The sequence below is a fragment of the Podarcis muralis genome, chromosome 7, assembly GCF_964188315.1.
Source record: "Podarcis muralis chromosome 7, rPodMur119.hap1.1, whole genome shotgun sequence".
Taxonomy (NCBI): domain Eukaryota; kingdom Metazoa; phylum Chordata; class Lepidosauria; order Squamata; family Lacertidae; genus Podarcis; species Podarcis muralis.
The window spans coordinates 8,930,523-8,947,390 of NC_135661.1; the positions used below are offsets into that span (position 1 = coordinate 8,930,523).

General features: G+C 48.0%; 2 protein-coding genes and 1 non-coding gene across 4 annotated transcripts in view; 2 read left to right on the top strand and 1 right to left on the bottom strand.

Annotated features, from left to right (window-relative positions):
- The first annotated feature begins 1,631 nt into the window (after positions 1–1,631).
- LOC114602745 (metal transporter CNNM3-like) lies at positions 1,632–11,142 on the top strand. Its single transcript, XM_077930945.1, has 5 exons — positions 1,632–1,811; positions 4,153–4,252; positions 4,921–5,048; positions 5,667–5,802; positions 9,244–11,142. The coding sequence occupies exons 1-5, from the start codon at positions 1,632–1,634 to the stop codon at positions 9,300–9,302; spliced, it is 603 nt and encodes a 200-aa protein (XP_077787071.1). The 3' UTR covers positions 9,303–11,142.
- Positions 4,352–4,427, top strand: TRNAA-UGC (transfer RNA alanine (anticodon UGC)). The gene has a single exon. It is a non-coding gene; the product is annotated as a tRNA-Ala (tRNA).
- Positions 5,800–16,868, bottom strand: part of LOC144328369 (uncharacterized) — a 34,733-nt gene continuing 23,664 nt past the window's right edge. For both annotated transcript variants that reach the window (XM_077931168.1, XM_077931170.1), the window contains 2 exons: positions 15,193–15,297; positions 5,800–5,948 (listed from right to left, as the gene is read on the bottom strand). The gene's annotated coding sequence lies outside the window, so the exon portion shown is untranslated. The remainder of the gene's footprint in view (positions 5,949–15,192; positions 15,298–16,868) is intronic.

Sequence of the window (16,868 nt, forward strand, 5' to 3'; positions counted from 1 at the left end):
TATCATTTTCATAATATTCTCTCTTAAGGCATTACATGCCGTAAACTGTTTTTACTTCATACCTGTGGTCCATAACTGTTCCCAGTCAGCCATCATAATGTTATGTCCAACATCTTGTGCCCATTTAATCATAGCAGATTTCACCGTTTCATCCTGAGTATTCCATTTCAACAGCAAGTTATACATCCTTGACAAAGTCTTAGTTTTGGGATCTTAACAGTTCTGTTTCCAATTTTGATTTTTCCACCTGGAATCCAATTTTCTTGTCCAAATTGTATGCCTCCATTATTTGATAATAATGAAGCCAATCTCGCACTTTGTTTTTTAGTTTTTCAAAACTCTGCAATTTCAATTTATCTCCCTCTTGTTCCAAAATTTCCCAATATTTCAGCCATTTGGCCTCCATATTGAGTTTTTTCTGAGCCTTCGCTTCCATCGGTGACAACCACCTTGGGGTTTTCTTTAAGAACGCTTTGGTTTAAGAACAGACTTCCGGAAGGGATTAAGTTCGTAAACCAAGGTACCACTGTATTTCAGTTCACATTTTTAAATGTTAAAGGACAAGCAGTTAAAATGTGTCATAAATAATAGTAATAGCATTATTTTTATTTATTTATTTGACAGGCTTCTGGAGCCGATAGTTTTGGGCTGCCTGGCTTATGCCTTCTCTCAGGGCTATTGAGAGTGGAGATGTATGTTTTTAGGACCCACCTCATTCCTTGATTGTAACTTGCTTTGGACTGGCTTTAATAATGTGTTTAAATGTTGTATCCTGCCCTGGGACGTGAGGGTGGAGGGTGCGATGATGATGATGATGATGAGAAGAAGAGGAGGAGGAGGAGGAAGAGGAAAAGGTGGTCCTGGGGAAGGGTCTCTCAACCTCAGTCCATCAGGCCGTTGATGGTCCCTTCAGGAGCTGGCTGTTGTCTGTGCCCTGGCTGGCTCGATCTGCTTCTGCTTGTCCAGGCGCCATCCTGCCTGCCCACCCCAGGAGCCCATGCTGGTGCACCTCCTGCTCACTTCTGCGCCTGAAGAGGCCTCTGAGCATAGGGCTCTGCGCATAGGGAGCTCTGGCCTCAGGCTCAGCAGGAGGAGCTGGGAGCGTGCTGAGGGTTGCGCCACTTTAGATGGCAGCAGGGGGAGCAGGGAGTGGATGTTTTCAGTCGCTTCCCTCTCTCAAGAACTCTGTGCTGACTAGGAAACCTTCATGGCAGAAGACTGCCCAGAGACCTCTCTCTCGGACATGCTTCACATGTGAGGCAAATGCCCAGCAATAGGGCTCCTCACCCCAAGTCCAAAGTGGTGCAGTCCATTGTGCTGCCTCATGAACCACCACCACCTCCTCCTCCTGCTGCTGCTGTGGGGTGGGGGCACCCCAGGGGTCCCTGACCAACCCGACCCCTCCTCACTTTGGGTAGGAAGCCAATGAAGAAAAGAAGCGCCCCGTTGCCTCCCAGTGAGAGTTACCCACCTGTGGGACACAAAGGACCCTGTTGGGTTGGGGGAGGAACAGACCCAGTGTTGGGGGTCAGCACCTGCAGGCGTCTGACCTGCAGGTCATCCCAAGCAGGGGGCCCTCTGCCGTGGCCACAGCCCTCCTGCTCTGCCTGCCCCCTCTAAGCCAGTGAGCAATGAGGGGCGGCAGGAGGGCCAGCCTCACCTCGCTCTTCCCTGAGCCCCAAGACAGAAGGGGCTCCTGGGGGCAGCAGGAGAAGGAGGCAGTCCACAACGGGAAGCTGAACCTCTGGTGGAGGGCGGTGCAAAGAGCAGAGCCGGCTCTGCCATTAGTCAGAGAGTGGCAGAAGATGCTGGTGGGCACAGCACTGGCAGCCCCACTGGCTGTTCTTCTTCAGCACCCTGACTTTCCCCTTCCATTGGAGGGCGGAGCTATGTGTGCCACGCAGCCTGCCCTGTGCTCCCCAAACTGAGATGCTGCCCCCGCGTGTGGTGGAGGACATGCATTTAAAGTAGACACCCCAACACACAAGAGTCCTGGGAACTGTAGTTTGTTGAAGGGACTGAGAATTGGATCTCTGTGAGGGGGACGATCTGCAGTTCCCAAGGTTCTTTGCTGTGGGGGTTGGGAACGTGCATGAAATGCTCAGCATATTCGCAGCCACGGTCCAGTATTGAAAGAAGACTCTGCTGCCAGTCCAGTCTGCAGAGTAACAGGGGGGCGTCCAGCTATTGGGCTTATCAGGCAGCGGCAGAGAACCACCTGAATTCCTCCTGGATCAGTGCTTCGTCTGGGGCACTATGAGACAATGGAATGGCCACCCGGCATCCCCATGTGTGGGGACTACCCCCCACCCTATAGCAGCTGCTCCAAGGTGCTGGGTGCTGTAGGCACCCCACGCAATGAGGGGGGGGGCAGTCTCTTGAATTGGCTGCTTCTTTGTGGGCAGGCAGTGTTGAGAAAGAGGGGCAATTCTAGCTTACGGTTGAACTTCGTGCCAAATGTGGGGACTTTGGAAAGCCTTTCCCCCACATTAAAGTGTACAGATCAAGGACAGCTGGCTTTTGGTATTCTCTGAGAGACAATTCCACAGCCAGAACCATAACAGTCTAAAATGCTTCCTTCACTGAGTGGCGGTGCATTGTTTTTATGGTTCACCTACTAGCTTGGCCATTGCAGGGAGATGCACTTGGAATTGCAGCCTTTGCCAATTTAGTGCCCTCCAGATGTTGTAGGACTACAACTCCCATCAGCCCCTAGCCAGCAGCCGCTGAGTTGTGGTCCCACAGCACCTGGAGGGGGCCAGATTGGCCAGTGCTGCCACATGGAGTCATCAGCTGACGTGGGACTGAGAACCACACGTGCCTCTGCAGGAATCTGCTCACGGTCTTGTCACTGCCTCTTGCCTTACGGAATTCGGGAAAAGAAAGAGAAAATCTGCCCTTGCAGGTGGAACTAAGGAAGGGGTGTTAGCAGGTTAACCACACCCTCATTAAAATTTGGTGTGGAGTAAAGTTGGCTTAGGACAGAGGTCCCCAGCCTTTTGGACACAGGAGCACATTTGGAAACCTAAGAATTTGTTCTGGGCACCACAGAATATCCATTTCACAGAGGAAAAACCGGTGTTGCTCAGAACACACTCCAGCACCTCCATACACCCCAAAACAAAACGCAGGCCTCCCAAAAACTGCTCAAATAAAATAAAATGGGAGTGTGTCAAGGGGTGCCCACAGGGGCCATATCAGGGAAACCATAATCCTGCAGTAACCTTTGCCAGCCTAGAACTGTATCCAACGCTGGCCATCCAATCTAAAGCTCAGAATAGACCCACGGAAATTAATACACACAGCTAACTTAAGTGCATTAATTTCATTAGGTCTACTCTGAGTAGAACTTGGTTGGATACAAAAATTAGTGTTTTTGGACCTCCACTCGGATCAGCCCCAGCTAGTATGCCCAGTGGCGTAGCGTGGGTTGTCAGCACCTGGGGCAAGGCAAGTAATTTGCGCCCCCTAACCCATGGATTTCCGCCCCCTAACCCGTGGATTTGCGCCCCTAACCCTAACCCCCAGATGTTGCGCCCGGTGCGGCCGGGCCCCCCCCCTGCACCCCCCACGCTACGCCACTGAGTATGCCTGTGCTTGCAGGGGTCTGGAGAGCATCAAGTTAGCAGAAGCTGCCCAGTACAAACGCCCCCCCCCCATGAGAAACTTCCATGGCGGATTAGTGGCCATTTATCCAGCACATGAACCCTCCAGGGGAAACTGTACCTGCCGTATTCTGTAAGATACTGTTGTGTTAACGTCTTCCTTTATACTGACATCAGTAACTTTCAGACTCTCCTCTTCAGGGCTTATATGAACTTTGCTATTGTTATTTAGATCTGAACTATGCCTTTAGGTTGGGTAAAAGGTGCTTAGTTTGTTACTTTTCTCTTTTTAATGCATAACATATTAAAACTTTATTTTTTGCAACTCAAGAGTGGTACTACTAAAGTAAAAGCAGGGACTGTCTTAAACTAAAAAAAGGGTTGGTTTACGCAATAGAAACCAAACCAACTTGTGCTGAGTGAGCTACAAGAATATGGGATCAGGATCTAAGATTCAACTAGGTCAAATCTCAACTTGCTTTCTCCTCTCTCTGCATTGCTCCCTCCCTCCCTCTCACCTTGCATTGCTTTCTCTTCTCCTTCCCAGGGCAGGGTTGAAGTCGAGATTGGGAAGGAGGGACTGAAGTTTGAGAAGGGAGCCTTCACGTATTACTACGGTGTCTCTGCCCTGACAGCTCCTTCCTCAGGTGAGTCACACGTTTCTTCCCACCTCTCCCCGCCACCGAGAGCCCTTTCGGGATGAGAGATTTGCACCAGAGCTTGAGCTGCTGGCTACTTTTTGAAAGGGCCAGGGCTGTAGCTCAGCGGTAGAGCATCTGCTTTGCATGCAGAAGGTCCCAGGTTCAATCCCTGGGAGTGTCCCTGTGTTGAAACCCTGGAGAGCCGCTGCTGGTGATTAGACCACACTGTGTTAGATGGTTCTGACTTGGTACTGGGCAGTTTCTTATGCTCCTGTGTTTTGAACCGACCGGCAGTGTTGGCTCCGCCCACAGATTGGACCCCTGCAAGCCCTTTAGCTCCCCCCTCTGCAGCCTGAGCGTCAAGAGAGGCACCCACAGACTTCTTCCCCTGCACACTTCAGCTGCTGAGTCACTTGGTTGTCCATCGGCATTTATTGTTGGCTTTTTTAAACATACAACAGCAGAGGAAGGGGAGCATTCAGGAAAAGCTACAGACCTGCATTTAACAAGAACAGATAATAGGTTTAGATAGTTGTTGTTTCGGCTGCATTCATGAGAACTTGAAAAAAACATTCTTTTTTTTAAAGGCAGGACTTGCAGAGTTCTGGGTTAGAAGCCACATTCCTAAACTCCCTGCCTCTCATTTGCAACACTGATGTGTTTTCCTTCAATAGTTCATCAGTCCCCAGTGTCCACTCTCAGGAGGATGAACCCGGGTGATCAGCAGCTTGAAAGCACAGAGACCACCACTAACTGTCCTGACTCCACTGTCCGGGGACTCACTGATCTGCAGCTCATCAAGGTAAACACCATAAAAAGAAAGACTCTGGAGAAGTAGGCTGTTGGCCACCAGCCAAAGATCTTTGGAAATCAGTTCAGCAAATAGGATTTCTCTTTGAAATCTGTAGCATTTCTCCATAGTCTGTGACTTGGGCTCACCTGCTTGAGTAAGTTCCTTCTTTTGACCAAATTGCAATCTTAGGCCTCCATCCAGTCGCGTGCTGATCCACAGCATATATGATGCCCTGCTGGGGACTGGATCATCTCCCTGCTTTTGCAATCTCAGGAAAGTGACAAAAATATGAGGTATATTGAGCTTCTAGGGGGCCGCATTCAGCTAGGCAAGATGTACAGGCAAGACTTTGGCAAAATTCTCTGGTGATCACAGATCACTAGGGTTGCAACTTTAATTGATTGCATAACCAGTTAAAAACCCCAAAGGCTCATCTAATGCAGCGTCCAACCACATCCCTCTGGGAGGTCCGCAAGGAGGATCTGAGTGTGATGATGGCACTTTCCCCTCTTTGCTCTTAGCCAGGGACCCTTGGCAAACACAGAACAAACCAGCCACGTGATTTCCAAGCGGATGGTGGCTGAGGTGCCGATCATCTCTCACTGACCTGTGGCTTCTTTCCCACAGGTTACCCGGTTGCAATATCGCAATGCTCTCATAGCCTCGAAGATACAGAACTCCCAACAGTCACCTGACACCGTTGAATCGAAAATCATCCCCAGCAGCCAGACAAAGCTTCTGAATGACAAAAATGCCACGCCAGGTATGTGCTTGTTCCGTTGTGGGTCACCAGGTGGCGCTGTGGCTCAGCTCCCTTATGCCACCCGTGCCGGGACCTGCCATTTTCTCCTCCCGTTTTGGACCACGGCTGCCCGCTTGGGTGGAGATGGGGCAGGATTCCTGCAGGCGCTGCTTGGGTGGAGATGGGGCAGGATTCCTGCAGGCACTGCAGATGCAACACAAGGGAAGAGGAGCGAGTCAGGAAAATCGGTTGGTGTATGTGCACAGAGTTATCATTATTGTCTAGTCAGTTTATTATGCACCCTTCATCCTCAATTCCGAGGGCAGGTTGCAGTTTAAAATTCAGTATCAAAAGCACGTAAAGCAAATTACCACCACAGAAATAAGGTGGTTCCTAACTATATATACCTCAGGTGCCAAATGCCAAGGTAAAGAGGTTTGTCTTCAGTATTCCCTGAAAGCAGGACAGTGAAGGTGCCAGACACAGCTCTGTGGGGAGGGAATTCCACAACGTGGGGCTGCCACAGAGATTGTCCTCCCTCAGGCCACCACCTCCCAAACTTCTGAAGAAGGTGGAACGACCGGGGGGGGGGGGGGGCTCTGCTGATCTTACATCTGTCTGAGAAAATTGGCAGGGAGGAAGGTAGCAAAAGTCGTTTGGGGCTTTAAACACTAGTATGAGCACCTTAAATTGTGCCCAGAAATGAAGTGGCAACCAATTGTCTCTCCAACTTCTGCCAAAAGATTTGGTGATGGCTGCTGGCTTAAATGACTTTAGATGTGGCTTAGACCATTTTGTGGAGGATTGGTCTTGCCATGGCCTGGTGGCTAGGTAGGAGCTCCATGTGCCAAGGAATGACACAACGGAGCAATCCCTGCTGAGGAGCTTTAGTAGGCCTTTGTCTTCATGTCCTGCTTGTAGATTTTTAGAGGCTGTGGGATGCTGGACTAGGTAGACCAGAGGCAGCCAACGTGGGGCCCTCCAGGTGTTTCTGGACTGCAGCTCCCATCACCCCTCACCACCAGCCAGTTGGAGTTCAGCAACAGTATGAATGCTTATTAAGACTCAGTATGAATGCTTAATGTGGACACCCTTGAATGCATTCATTGCACCGCTGGCCTAAAACATCTGGCAGGGGGCACCTGGTTGGCGAAGGCTGCCAAAGGGCATGGGGATCAGGGGTGTTTACCAAGGGCTTCATGAAAAAGGGAGGTGGGGTTTCAAGGGAGGAGTTTGAAAGAAGGAAGGGAGAGGAGGCTTGATTTTCTGGGAGGCAGTCCCAGGCATTGACAATGAGCCTGAGACACAGAAAGACATGGCAGTCGCAGGAAGGGCTGTATCTGTCATCTGGGGACATAAGAGCTCAGAGACAGGCAGGTGGGGGAGGCAGTGAAGGTGAGGAGGCGGCGCTTGGTCTGGATGCAGGAGCACAGGGGCATTGTCGGTGGGGCTCCTTGCCCAGCAAAGCTGTGTGTCTTTCCTTTCCACGCGTTTTCTTCTGCACTGTCCTTCCAGGAGCTAAACACTGCCATCTCTCCTCTTCTCTTTCTTCCTTTCTCCCTCCAGCCTTCCCGCTCAATCTCTCTTTCTTTGGCACAATTGAGAACTGCATTTAATACAGGCCTCTCTGCCATAGTCTGGAGTGCCTTTTTTGTTTGAAAACCACAAGGTAAATATATCCAGTTGGTTCCCTTCCTGCATTTCCCCTCCTTGCAGTGCCCTCTGGACCCAGGGGAAGGGACAGCAGCAGGCCCTCTGGGGGTCCTTCAGCCCCATCTCCATGGCTCATGGTCAGCAACACCTGGAGGGCCATAGGTTGCCTAGTCCTTGTTTAGTCTCCCAGTTGGGTGATTGCTGTAGGACAAGCAGAACTTTTTAATGACCCAGTCACCCTAGGGACTAACTGGGTTACTCCTCCCCTCCTTCCCCACGGAATCTGCATCTCATCAGGAGGGAGCTGCCAGGGGGAAAGGCTCAACTAATCAACCCCTGGCCTGATGGATGGGTCATTAAGAGCACCCATCTTAGGTTAGGTCTACTCAGAAGTAGTAGAATGATTGTATCATGTCAGACTGCAAGTGGGAGGTGCCAATTTGCATGCTTCCCTTACTTCTTCTCTTCTGCAGGTTTTCTGCTTGCGGGGGTTTGTGTTTGTTGTTTAACGAGGGCAGCACCGACCCTCCTGGCTGCACCCTAAAGTGGAACAGTTCTTTCTACCATCTAATTTTTGTAGCATCTGCAAACCAGACCTTTGTCTGTTGGATCGCTAATTGCCCCCCCCCAATCCTGCCTTTCCCACCTTAACCAGATGTGGCTCTTTTGTGCAGGGGAGGAAGGGGTGGGCCCACCTTGCAAGAGGGCAGGGGAGATCCCTGGGGGGGGGGGCGGGGGTTGGATTTCACCGTTCTGATTCCATGCTAGGCTGCTTTCCTCCTCCCTTCAGTGAGACTCGAGAGAGAGAGAGAATCTGTCTCATTCCCAGGGCTAAAGCGTGTCTCCACTCTTCACATGGCAAGAGTACAGGTGGTAGTTTATCAAGTGGGTATTTGCCACACTGTGTTATGGAAGAACTTGGTGAACTGGCTGACTGTATTATCCTACCCCCCACCATGCACAACCATATTTGCGGGGTTGTGTGTGTGTGTGTGTTCCAATTTCGTGGGAGCAGAGAAATTGGCATTGGACAAGATACTCAGCTTTCTAGAATCTCAACTTATTTGTTATTTATTTATTTCCTGCACCTTTCTCTCCCAAGGAGGTCACATGGTTCTTCCCTCCCTCCCCCACCTTCCTCATTTAATTCCCACGACAACCCTGTGAGGTGGGATTAGGCTGAGAGGCAGAGTGACTGGCCCAAGACCGCTTATGGCTGAGTGGGAATTTGAACCCTGGTTGCTTCTCCTCGAAGGCAGTGGTGTGCTTGAAAGAACCAGGGTGGCCAAGTGGCTGGCATTTCAGACTGCCAAGACCCAGGTTCACATCTCAGCTCAGCCATGAAGCGTACAGGGTAGCCTTGGGCTCTTCCTCTCAGTGCCTAACCTCCCTCGCAGGGCTGTTGCTTGCTATGAGGATGGAAAGCATGCCACCTTGAGCCAGAGGCAAAGGTGAGCAGAGCGACCGCTGTGGAGCTGACCTTTCTGCAAGGGGCTGCTTTCTGCACACACCTCTCCATTCATTCATTCAAACAAACAAACAAACAGACAAGCAAGAGGCAGGATTGGAGCTCAAGAAGGGTGAGGGCTAAGCCTGGGGAGAGAGCAGAGGGCCAAAGAGAGGGCCTTCCAGTCCTGAGGTCCCATTTGGAGAGCTGCAGGCTCCCCATTACACTTTCTTTCATACAGGATGCTCAGTTCCTGCTCATGGCTCAGTTCTTTGTTGCCAAACCACCGAGAGCCCAGCAACGATGGGGTATAAACATTGCCATTCTTTCTCTTCCTTGCCACCCCCCACTCCCCATTCCAGGGAAAAGCAGAAGCAAGCTCAACCTTCTGGAAGAGGAGAGCCAGAGCACAGGGGTCTGACCCGCTAGAGGATTTGGGGGCAAGGGGTCTCGGGAGGCCCCCTCTGAAATCTCGGTCGCCTTCTCCTGGAGTCCACCCGTCCTTCCGAGGAACCTTTCCCTTTGGCTCCTGCGTCCCAGAGAGACTCCTGGAACTGTGAGGAAACTGGCCAGCAGCCTCTTGGGTTGCTTCTGGTGCTCTGACCCGGCTCCAGCACCCAGGACGTCCTCTGAGCAGCACTTGACGGACAAAGGGTGGTTGAGTTTGGGGGGGGGCGGGAATCTCTAAGACTGTGAACGGCAGGGAACAGCCACCCTGTGCCTACGGACTGGATTACTTTTGCGGGAGTCGGTGTGAGCAGGGACCGGCAAGGGTGTCATTGCAATAGCGTTCCCTCTGCTCCACTGACTGTGTTGATCTTTTCCTCCCCGCGTGCAACAGATCTCCCTTCCACCCAGCGGTCTCATATGTACATTCCACCCACCCTCCAGGCACACTTCAGTTTGTTAGTCCCCACACCAGGCTTTCACTGGTGGCTCCAGCGCTTGGCTCTGGGGCACCCCCACCCACCAGCCTCCCTCTGCAGCAGCTCTTGCGCTTCCTGCCTTGGACTGTAGCTGCACCCAGCCGCCATGCCAGGCCTGACTCCAGGACCTGAAACTTGCTCCTCCCACATTCCAAGCACACCCGCCTTGCTGGTCTTCTGAACGCCAGCGCCAGGCTCCAAGGGCATTTGAAGCAGCCGTGAGTCTCACCTGGCGCCAGGCAGGGCATCAAACCATCCTCCCCAAATTGTGCCAAAGTCCACACTCCCTAGAGCTCTGTCTTGCCAGGATTGCACTGCTCGCCCTCTTTCCAGAAAGTGGGTCCCCATAGCGATCAGGTGGTGGGCTCTGTCTGTGCCAACCCAGGAAATGCTGCTATTCTGCCAAGCAACCCTTCCTTCCCAGAGGATGCCTGTCTCCTGGCCACTTTCACCTAAAGTTTCATTCTCTTCCCCCTTGCTTTGCGTCTCTAGTTCTTCAATCCAACACAGGTTTAAAAAACAGTTTGCGCAGGTGGGAACGGGGGCGGGAGCCATTCCGACCCCGTGCTGGTGTTTCCCAAATACTGGAGTTTAAGTGACTCCTTGGCCCATCAATCTGCCGGCATTCCAGGCACTGAGTCTCCCACCTTGTGAATGCTTGCAGTGCATGGAGGATCTGCAGCATTTTGCTGCAGTTTACCCAAGAAGGCCTGCTGGGTGGAAGGAAGTCCTCAAGGACCGCCATTCCTCCTCTAACTGCTCCTTCTGGCTCCTTGTCTTTGTGCTTAGAAGAGCAGCTGCTGTTGCATTTCCCTCTGGACTAGCCTTCCCCAGCCTGTGCACTTCAGATGCTTTGGACTACACCTTCCCATCAGCCCCATGCAGCACGGCTCCTGCTCAATGGCTGATGGGAGCAGGAGTCCAGCACAACTGGAGGGCACCAGGTGGAGAAGGCTGTTCTCGGCTATTCCTCCTTGGCTGCCGAGTTCTGGCTGGACAGGCAGCACAGGATGCTATGCTTGCCCTCCACGCTAGCTTGGGCAGAGAGAAACAGTCCCCCCACCCTTAGTTGCTACTTACAGTATTCCCCCACTGGAGTTCTTGTTTTTAAAATGAAATAAAGGACTGAAGAGCAAGAGAGGGAAAGAGAGAAAGTTGGTTTCCCTTTCTCCCTCTCTCGTCCTCTCCCTGTCCATAACCAACAGCAGAAGTTGTCTAAAAGCAATGTATAATTTCAGGTAAATTATTTGTAACCTGCCTTTATGTTGTAGTTTTTCTGCAAGGACTGTACCTTCAAAATGGAATAGTCTAATCTTATATATCTATTGATAAGTTCCTGGCTTTAAGGAGTGTTTGGTACGCTGCGTCTGTAAGGACCTCTCAAAACAATTCAGGAGCTGTTACCATGAGCGGCTTCTGCGAAGGGGATGTAAATGCCCCACCTTTCCTCTTCCTCCTTAGGTTGCCCATGGCTCTGGGAAGGAGGACCTCCTTTGCTTTCCACCAAAGACAGTCTTGCTTACCTATGGTGACAGGGACCACAGCCAGGCTCTTGCCAGGGTCGCCTCCCAGTCTGCCATGTCTGCTTGAGGAGTCCCAGGCTGGGGGCCCCCATTCCACAGGCTACATCCCCAGTAGCCCTTTTCTCTGTCCTCAAGAGTTGGTGCTGGGCTCAAATGTGCCCTTGAACTGTGAAAATGGTCTCTGGGAGAATTTATTCTGAACAAAAGGCCAAATTAATTGTTAACAATGTGGTTACGGAGGAATTTAAGATAGAAAAAGGGACATGACAAGGTTGCCCAATTTCCCCATTGCTTTTTATATCGGTCCTGGAGGTCCTTTTAAATATGATTAAAAGGGACCAATTGGTTAAAGGCATACAAGTCGGAGCTAAACAGTACAAACTGAGAGCATTTGCAGATGACTTAGTATTGACATTACAGGAGCCAGAATCTAGTACTAAAAGAGTTTTGGAACTGATTCAAGAATTTGGTCAGGTTGCAGGATTTAAGCTGAATAAGCTAAAAACAAAGGTTTTAGAGAAAAATTTAACAGCGATTGAGAGAGAGAGGTTTCAGAACGAGACAGGTTTAACAGTGGTTAAGAAAGTGAAATACCTGGGGATTAACATGACAGCTAAAAATGGGAACTTATTTAAAGACAACTATGAAAAATGCTGGACGGAAGTGAAAAAAGATTTAGAAATTTGATCAAACTTGAAGCTTTCACTGCTAGGCCGCATTGCTGCGATAAAGATGAATGTATTGCCAAGAATGTTATTTCTGTTTCAAACATTGCAAATTTTGGACAAAATGGATTGTTTCAAGAAGTGGCAGAGAGACATTTCTAGATTTGTCTGGCAGGGCAAGAAGCCTAGAATAAAATTTAAAATACTAACGGACGCAAAGGAAAGAGGTGGATTTGCCCTGCCAGACCTTAAACTTTATTATGAATCAGCAGCTTTCTGCTGGTTGAAAGAATGGCTGCTTCTTGAAAACACAGACATCTTGGATTTAGAAGGTTTTAATAATGTATTTGGATGGCATGCATATTTATGGTATGATAAGGTCAAAGCACATAAAGCATTTAAAAACCATATTGTCAGGAAAGCATTGTTTAATGTCTGGATAAGATATAAGGACTTGCTTGAAAACAAAACCCCAAGGTGGTTGTCACCGATGGAAGTGAAGGCTCAGAAAAAGCTCAATATGGAGGCCAAATGGCCGAAATATTGGGAAATTTTGGAACAAGAGGGAGATAAATTGAAATTGCAGAGTTTTGAAAAACTAAAAAACAAAGTGCGAGATTGGCTTCATTATTATCAAATAATGGAGGCATATAATTTGGACAAGAAAATTGGATTCCAGGTGGAAAAATCAAAATTGGAAACAGAGCTGTTAGATCCCAAAACTAAGACTTTGTCAAGGATGTATAACTTGCTGTTGAAATGGAATACTCAGGATGAAACGGTGAAATCTGCTATGATTAAGTGGGCACAAGATGTTGGACATAACATTATGATGGCTGACTGGGAACAGTTATGGACCACAGGTATGAAGTTTACGGTATGTAATGCCTTAAGAGAGAATATTATGAAAATGATATACAGGTGGTACATGACACCAGTCAAGCTTGCAAAAATCTATCATTTGCCCGATAATAAATGTTGGAAATGTAAAGAAACTGAAGGTACATTCTTTCACCTTTGGTGGACGTGCCCAAGGATTAAGGCTTTCTGGGAGATGATCTATAATGAAATGAAAAAGGTATTTAAATATACCTTCCTGAAGAAACCAGAGGCCTTTCTCCTGGGCATGGTCGGCCAATTGGTGCCAAAGAAGGATAGAACTTTCTTTATGTATGCCACAACAGCAGCAAGAATACTTATCTCAAAGTATTGGAAGACACAAGATCTACCCACCCTGGAAGAATGGCAGATGAAGGTGATGGACTATATGGAACTGGCGGAAATGACCGGCAGAATCCGAGACCAGGGAGAAGAGTCGGTGGAAGAAGATTGGAAGAAATTTAAAGACTACCTACAGAAATACTGCAAAATTAATGAATGTTAGAATTATGTTGGATTGAAGTTAAGTGGTTTTTAGCAGTAATGTTATGAAGATGTGCAAAAATGGATTGTTAACAGGTGATAATCTAAAATTATAATATATTAAGATTAAAGATTAGGATAAAAACAAAGAGGGAAAGGATTTGCTGAACCAACTAATTGAACTGGATACAAAAAAGGGAGGTGTGAGGAGGTCTGGGGAACAAGCGAATGAAAGATAAGACACGGAAAGATTGAATTGTTTTTAACTGTTTTTACTTTGTATTTTTTCTTTTTCTTTTTTCTTTTTGTAATATTTTGAAAACTTTAATAAAAATCTTTAAAAAAAACAACAACAATTTCTACCCAAATGCGATTTTGGTTTTAAATGCAGTATAAGGAGTCTCTATGGGAGTATATTGTATTTTAAAATGGGGTATCATAGTTTTAGGGGGCCAACCAGGTTGGAATAGCTGGGATAGCAGGCTTGTTGGTTTCTGAATGTCTTATGTAGATTTTTTCAATTTCGTTGTTCTGTATGGGACAATGATTATAAAGATTATCGTATCATTCCCACAGCAACTACCCAGGACCCAAACACAAGAGTGCTTTCTCTACCTGTGTGCTCCAGCAGAGCATTTCTGCTTCTGACTGGAGCATAGCCATCCTGGCTAGTAGCCATTGATAGCCTTTTCCTCTGTGAATTTGTCTAATCCACTTTTAAACCTATCCAAGCTGGTGGTCATCACTGCCTCCTGTGGGAAGGAGTTCCATAGGACTGCATGAATTTTGGTAATTATTAATTTTAAGTGTGTGTGCATTCATTGCATTTAGGTCCCATCTTTTCCTCCAAGGAGCTCAATGGTTCCCCTTGTCATTTAATCCCCACCACAATCCTGTGACATAGGTTAGGCTGAGAAGCAGGGACTGGCCCAACGTCACCCAGTGAACTTAATGGCTGAGTGGGGATTCGAACCCTTGTCTCCCAGGTCCTAGTCCAAAACTCTAACCATTATGCGCCACACACCTACACTCCAATACAAACCCACACCCATATACATTTATCTTATATGAAGCTGCCCATCTTTCCCAATACAGTGATATCATGGTTTAAGAACAATTCACCATATTTTTCGCTCTATAAGACGCACCAGACCACAAGACGCACCTAGTTTTTGGAGAAGGAAAACAAGAAAAAAATATATTCTGAATCTCAGAAGCCAGAACAGCAAGAGGGATTGCTGCGCAGTGAAAGCAGCAATCCCTCTTGCTGTTCTGGCTTCTGGGATAGCTGCGCAACCTGCATTCGCTCCATAAGATACACACACATTTCCCCTTACTTTTTAGGGGGGGGGGGGAGTGAGTCTTATAGAGCAAAAAATATGGTAGTTTATGAACAACTTGGATTAAGAACGCTGCAAACCCAGAAGTAGGTGCTTTGGTTTGTGAACTTTGCCTTGGAATAAGAACATGTTTTGCTTCCTGTTGAGCGTGTTCCATTTGTAAACTGAGTCCCCCACTGCTATGGGAAAGCACACCTTGGTTTAAGAACGCTTTGGTTTAAGAACGGTAAACCAAGATACCACTGTATGGCCTTCCCTGCCAGTGAGTCTTTAGGGTCATCGTGGATCGCTCTGCCTTTTCTTCAAAGCATCATAACAGCCCACAGGTATCATGTCAGTATCTGTTTTAATGTTTTGCATTTTGCTATTACGCACTGACTCTCTGCTTGCGATTTCTTTGTCACAATCTGTGTGAATCGCATAGCTTTTGCCGCATCAAGCGGTGTACGAAGTTATTCTTAAAAATATACAAGCTGTTACCAAAACGAAATTTACCTGGGGTGGCCGGTTTTGTAGATTCTGGTTGTATTTCATCTTCAGGTCTATGTAAAGGTGCCAGGTGTAATTGACAGTATACAAGAAGGAGGCAACATAGAAGATCTGGAAAAAGGAGGAACATGGTTGGGCAACATGCGTGACCCACAATTCTGCAATCACACTGTGTATAAACTTGGGATCTGTGCGAGTATGGAATCCTCTACTCAGCTAAGCTCCCTCCAGGTCCTTGGGATTTCACTAAGAACTGCCTGCATGCTGTCAAAATGATTTTCATCATTTTTGAAGCCACTTACTTCTAAAAAATAAAAATAAAACGTGCCATTTTCAGGATGCTGAATTCTGGGAGCTGTACACAAATGACACAGAATTGCAGAATATGAGGTTTTAAGTGGCTATTTGCATTTTAAAATGACTGGCATATTCTTGGATTTTAAAATGGCTTTTCCAGCACCCACCTGCCATAATAACTGTTCCTATAAGAAGAAAAATGACAAATCCAGAGGAAGAAAAGTTCTGCATATTATTGTTAAAACAGCCTTGGGCCGAGGCTTGTCTCAGCATGGAGTTTGAAGGCAGAAAGGGCTAAGGGCAGAAATAATTTGGCATCCCCTACCCACCAACATCCTTTTAAGAAAACAACAACACAGGAACCTTTTATAACTGTATTATATTATGAATACCATGAGGAAGAAGAGTTAAAGTTCCTCCTTTCATAATACCAGAATCCCGGGGGACCAGCTGATTGGCAGTAGATTTCGGATGGACAAAACAAAGCATTTGCGGAGAGGCATCCTGCGTCATTTACGGTGGTCCTGTAAAAAAGCTTGTAAATTCTGGAAAGCAGTTTTTACTACTACAGTGGTACCTCGGGTTAAGTACTTAATTCGTTCTGGAGGTCCGTTCTTAACCTGAAGCACCACTTTAGCTAATGGGGCCTCCTGCTGCTGCTGCGCCGTTGCTACATGATTTCTGTTCTTATCCTGAGGTAAAGTTCTTAACCCGAAGTATTATTTCTGGGTTAGCAGAGTCTGTAACCTGAAGTGTGTGTAACCCGAGGTTTGTAACCTGAAACACCACTTTAGCTAATGGAGCCTTCTGCTGCTGCTGTGCCACCGGAGCACGATTTCTGTTCTCATCCTGAAGCAAAGTCTGTAACCTGAAGCGACTCCACTAACCCAGAAATAATACCTCGGGTTAAGAACTTTACCTCGTTTACCTCAGGATAAGAACAGAAATTGTGCTCCAGTGGTGCAGCGGCAGCAGGAAGCCCCATTAGCTAAAGTGGTGCTTCAGGTTAAGAACAGTTTCAGGTTAAGAACAGACCTCCAGAACGAATTAAGTTCTTAACCCGAGGTACCACTGTATAAGCAAGTTTACGCCACAGTCCGTAGTACCTGGCCCTACCCTGGCATTCTCCTCCATCTGAAATGGGGTGGGATACATGAGTCCCTGGAACATCAAGGTTCAACGCTGAAACTGCTGGTGTCTTCAAACTGTTCTCCAACAGGAGAGAAAGATCTTAAGAACTTTTCTATAAGCAGGGCAAGCGTGGGGAGGAAAAGGCACATAACACCGGTCTTAAAAGACCTACATTGGCTCCCAGTACGTTTCTGAGCCCAAGTCAAAGTGCTGGTGCTGACCTTTAAAGCCCTAAATGGCCTCGGTCCAGTATA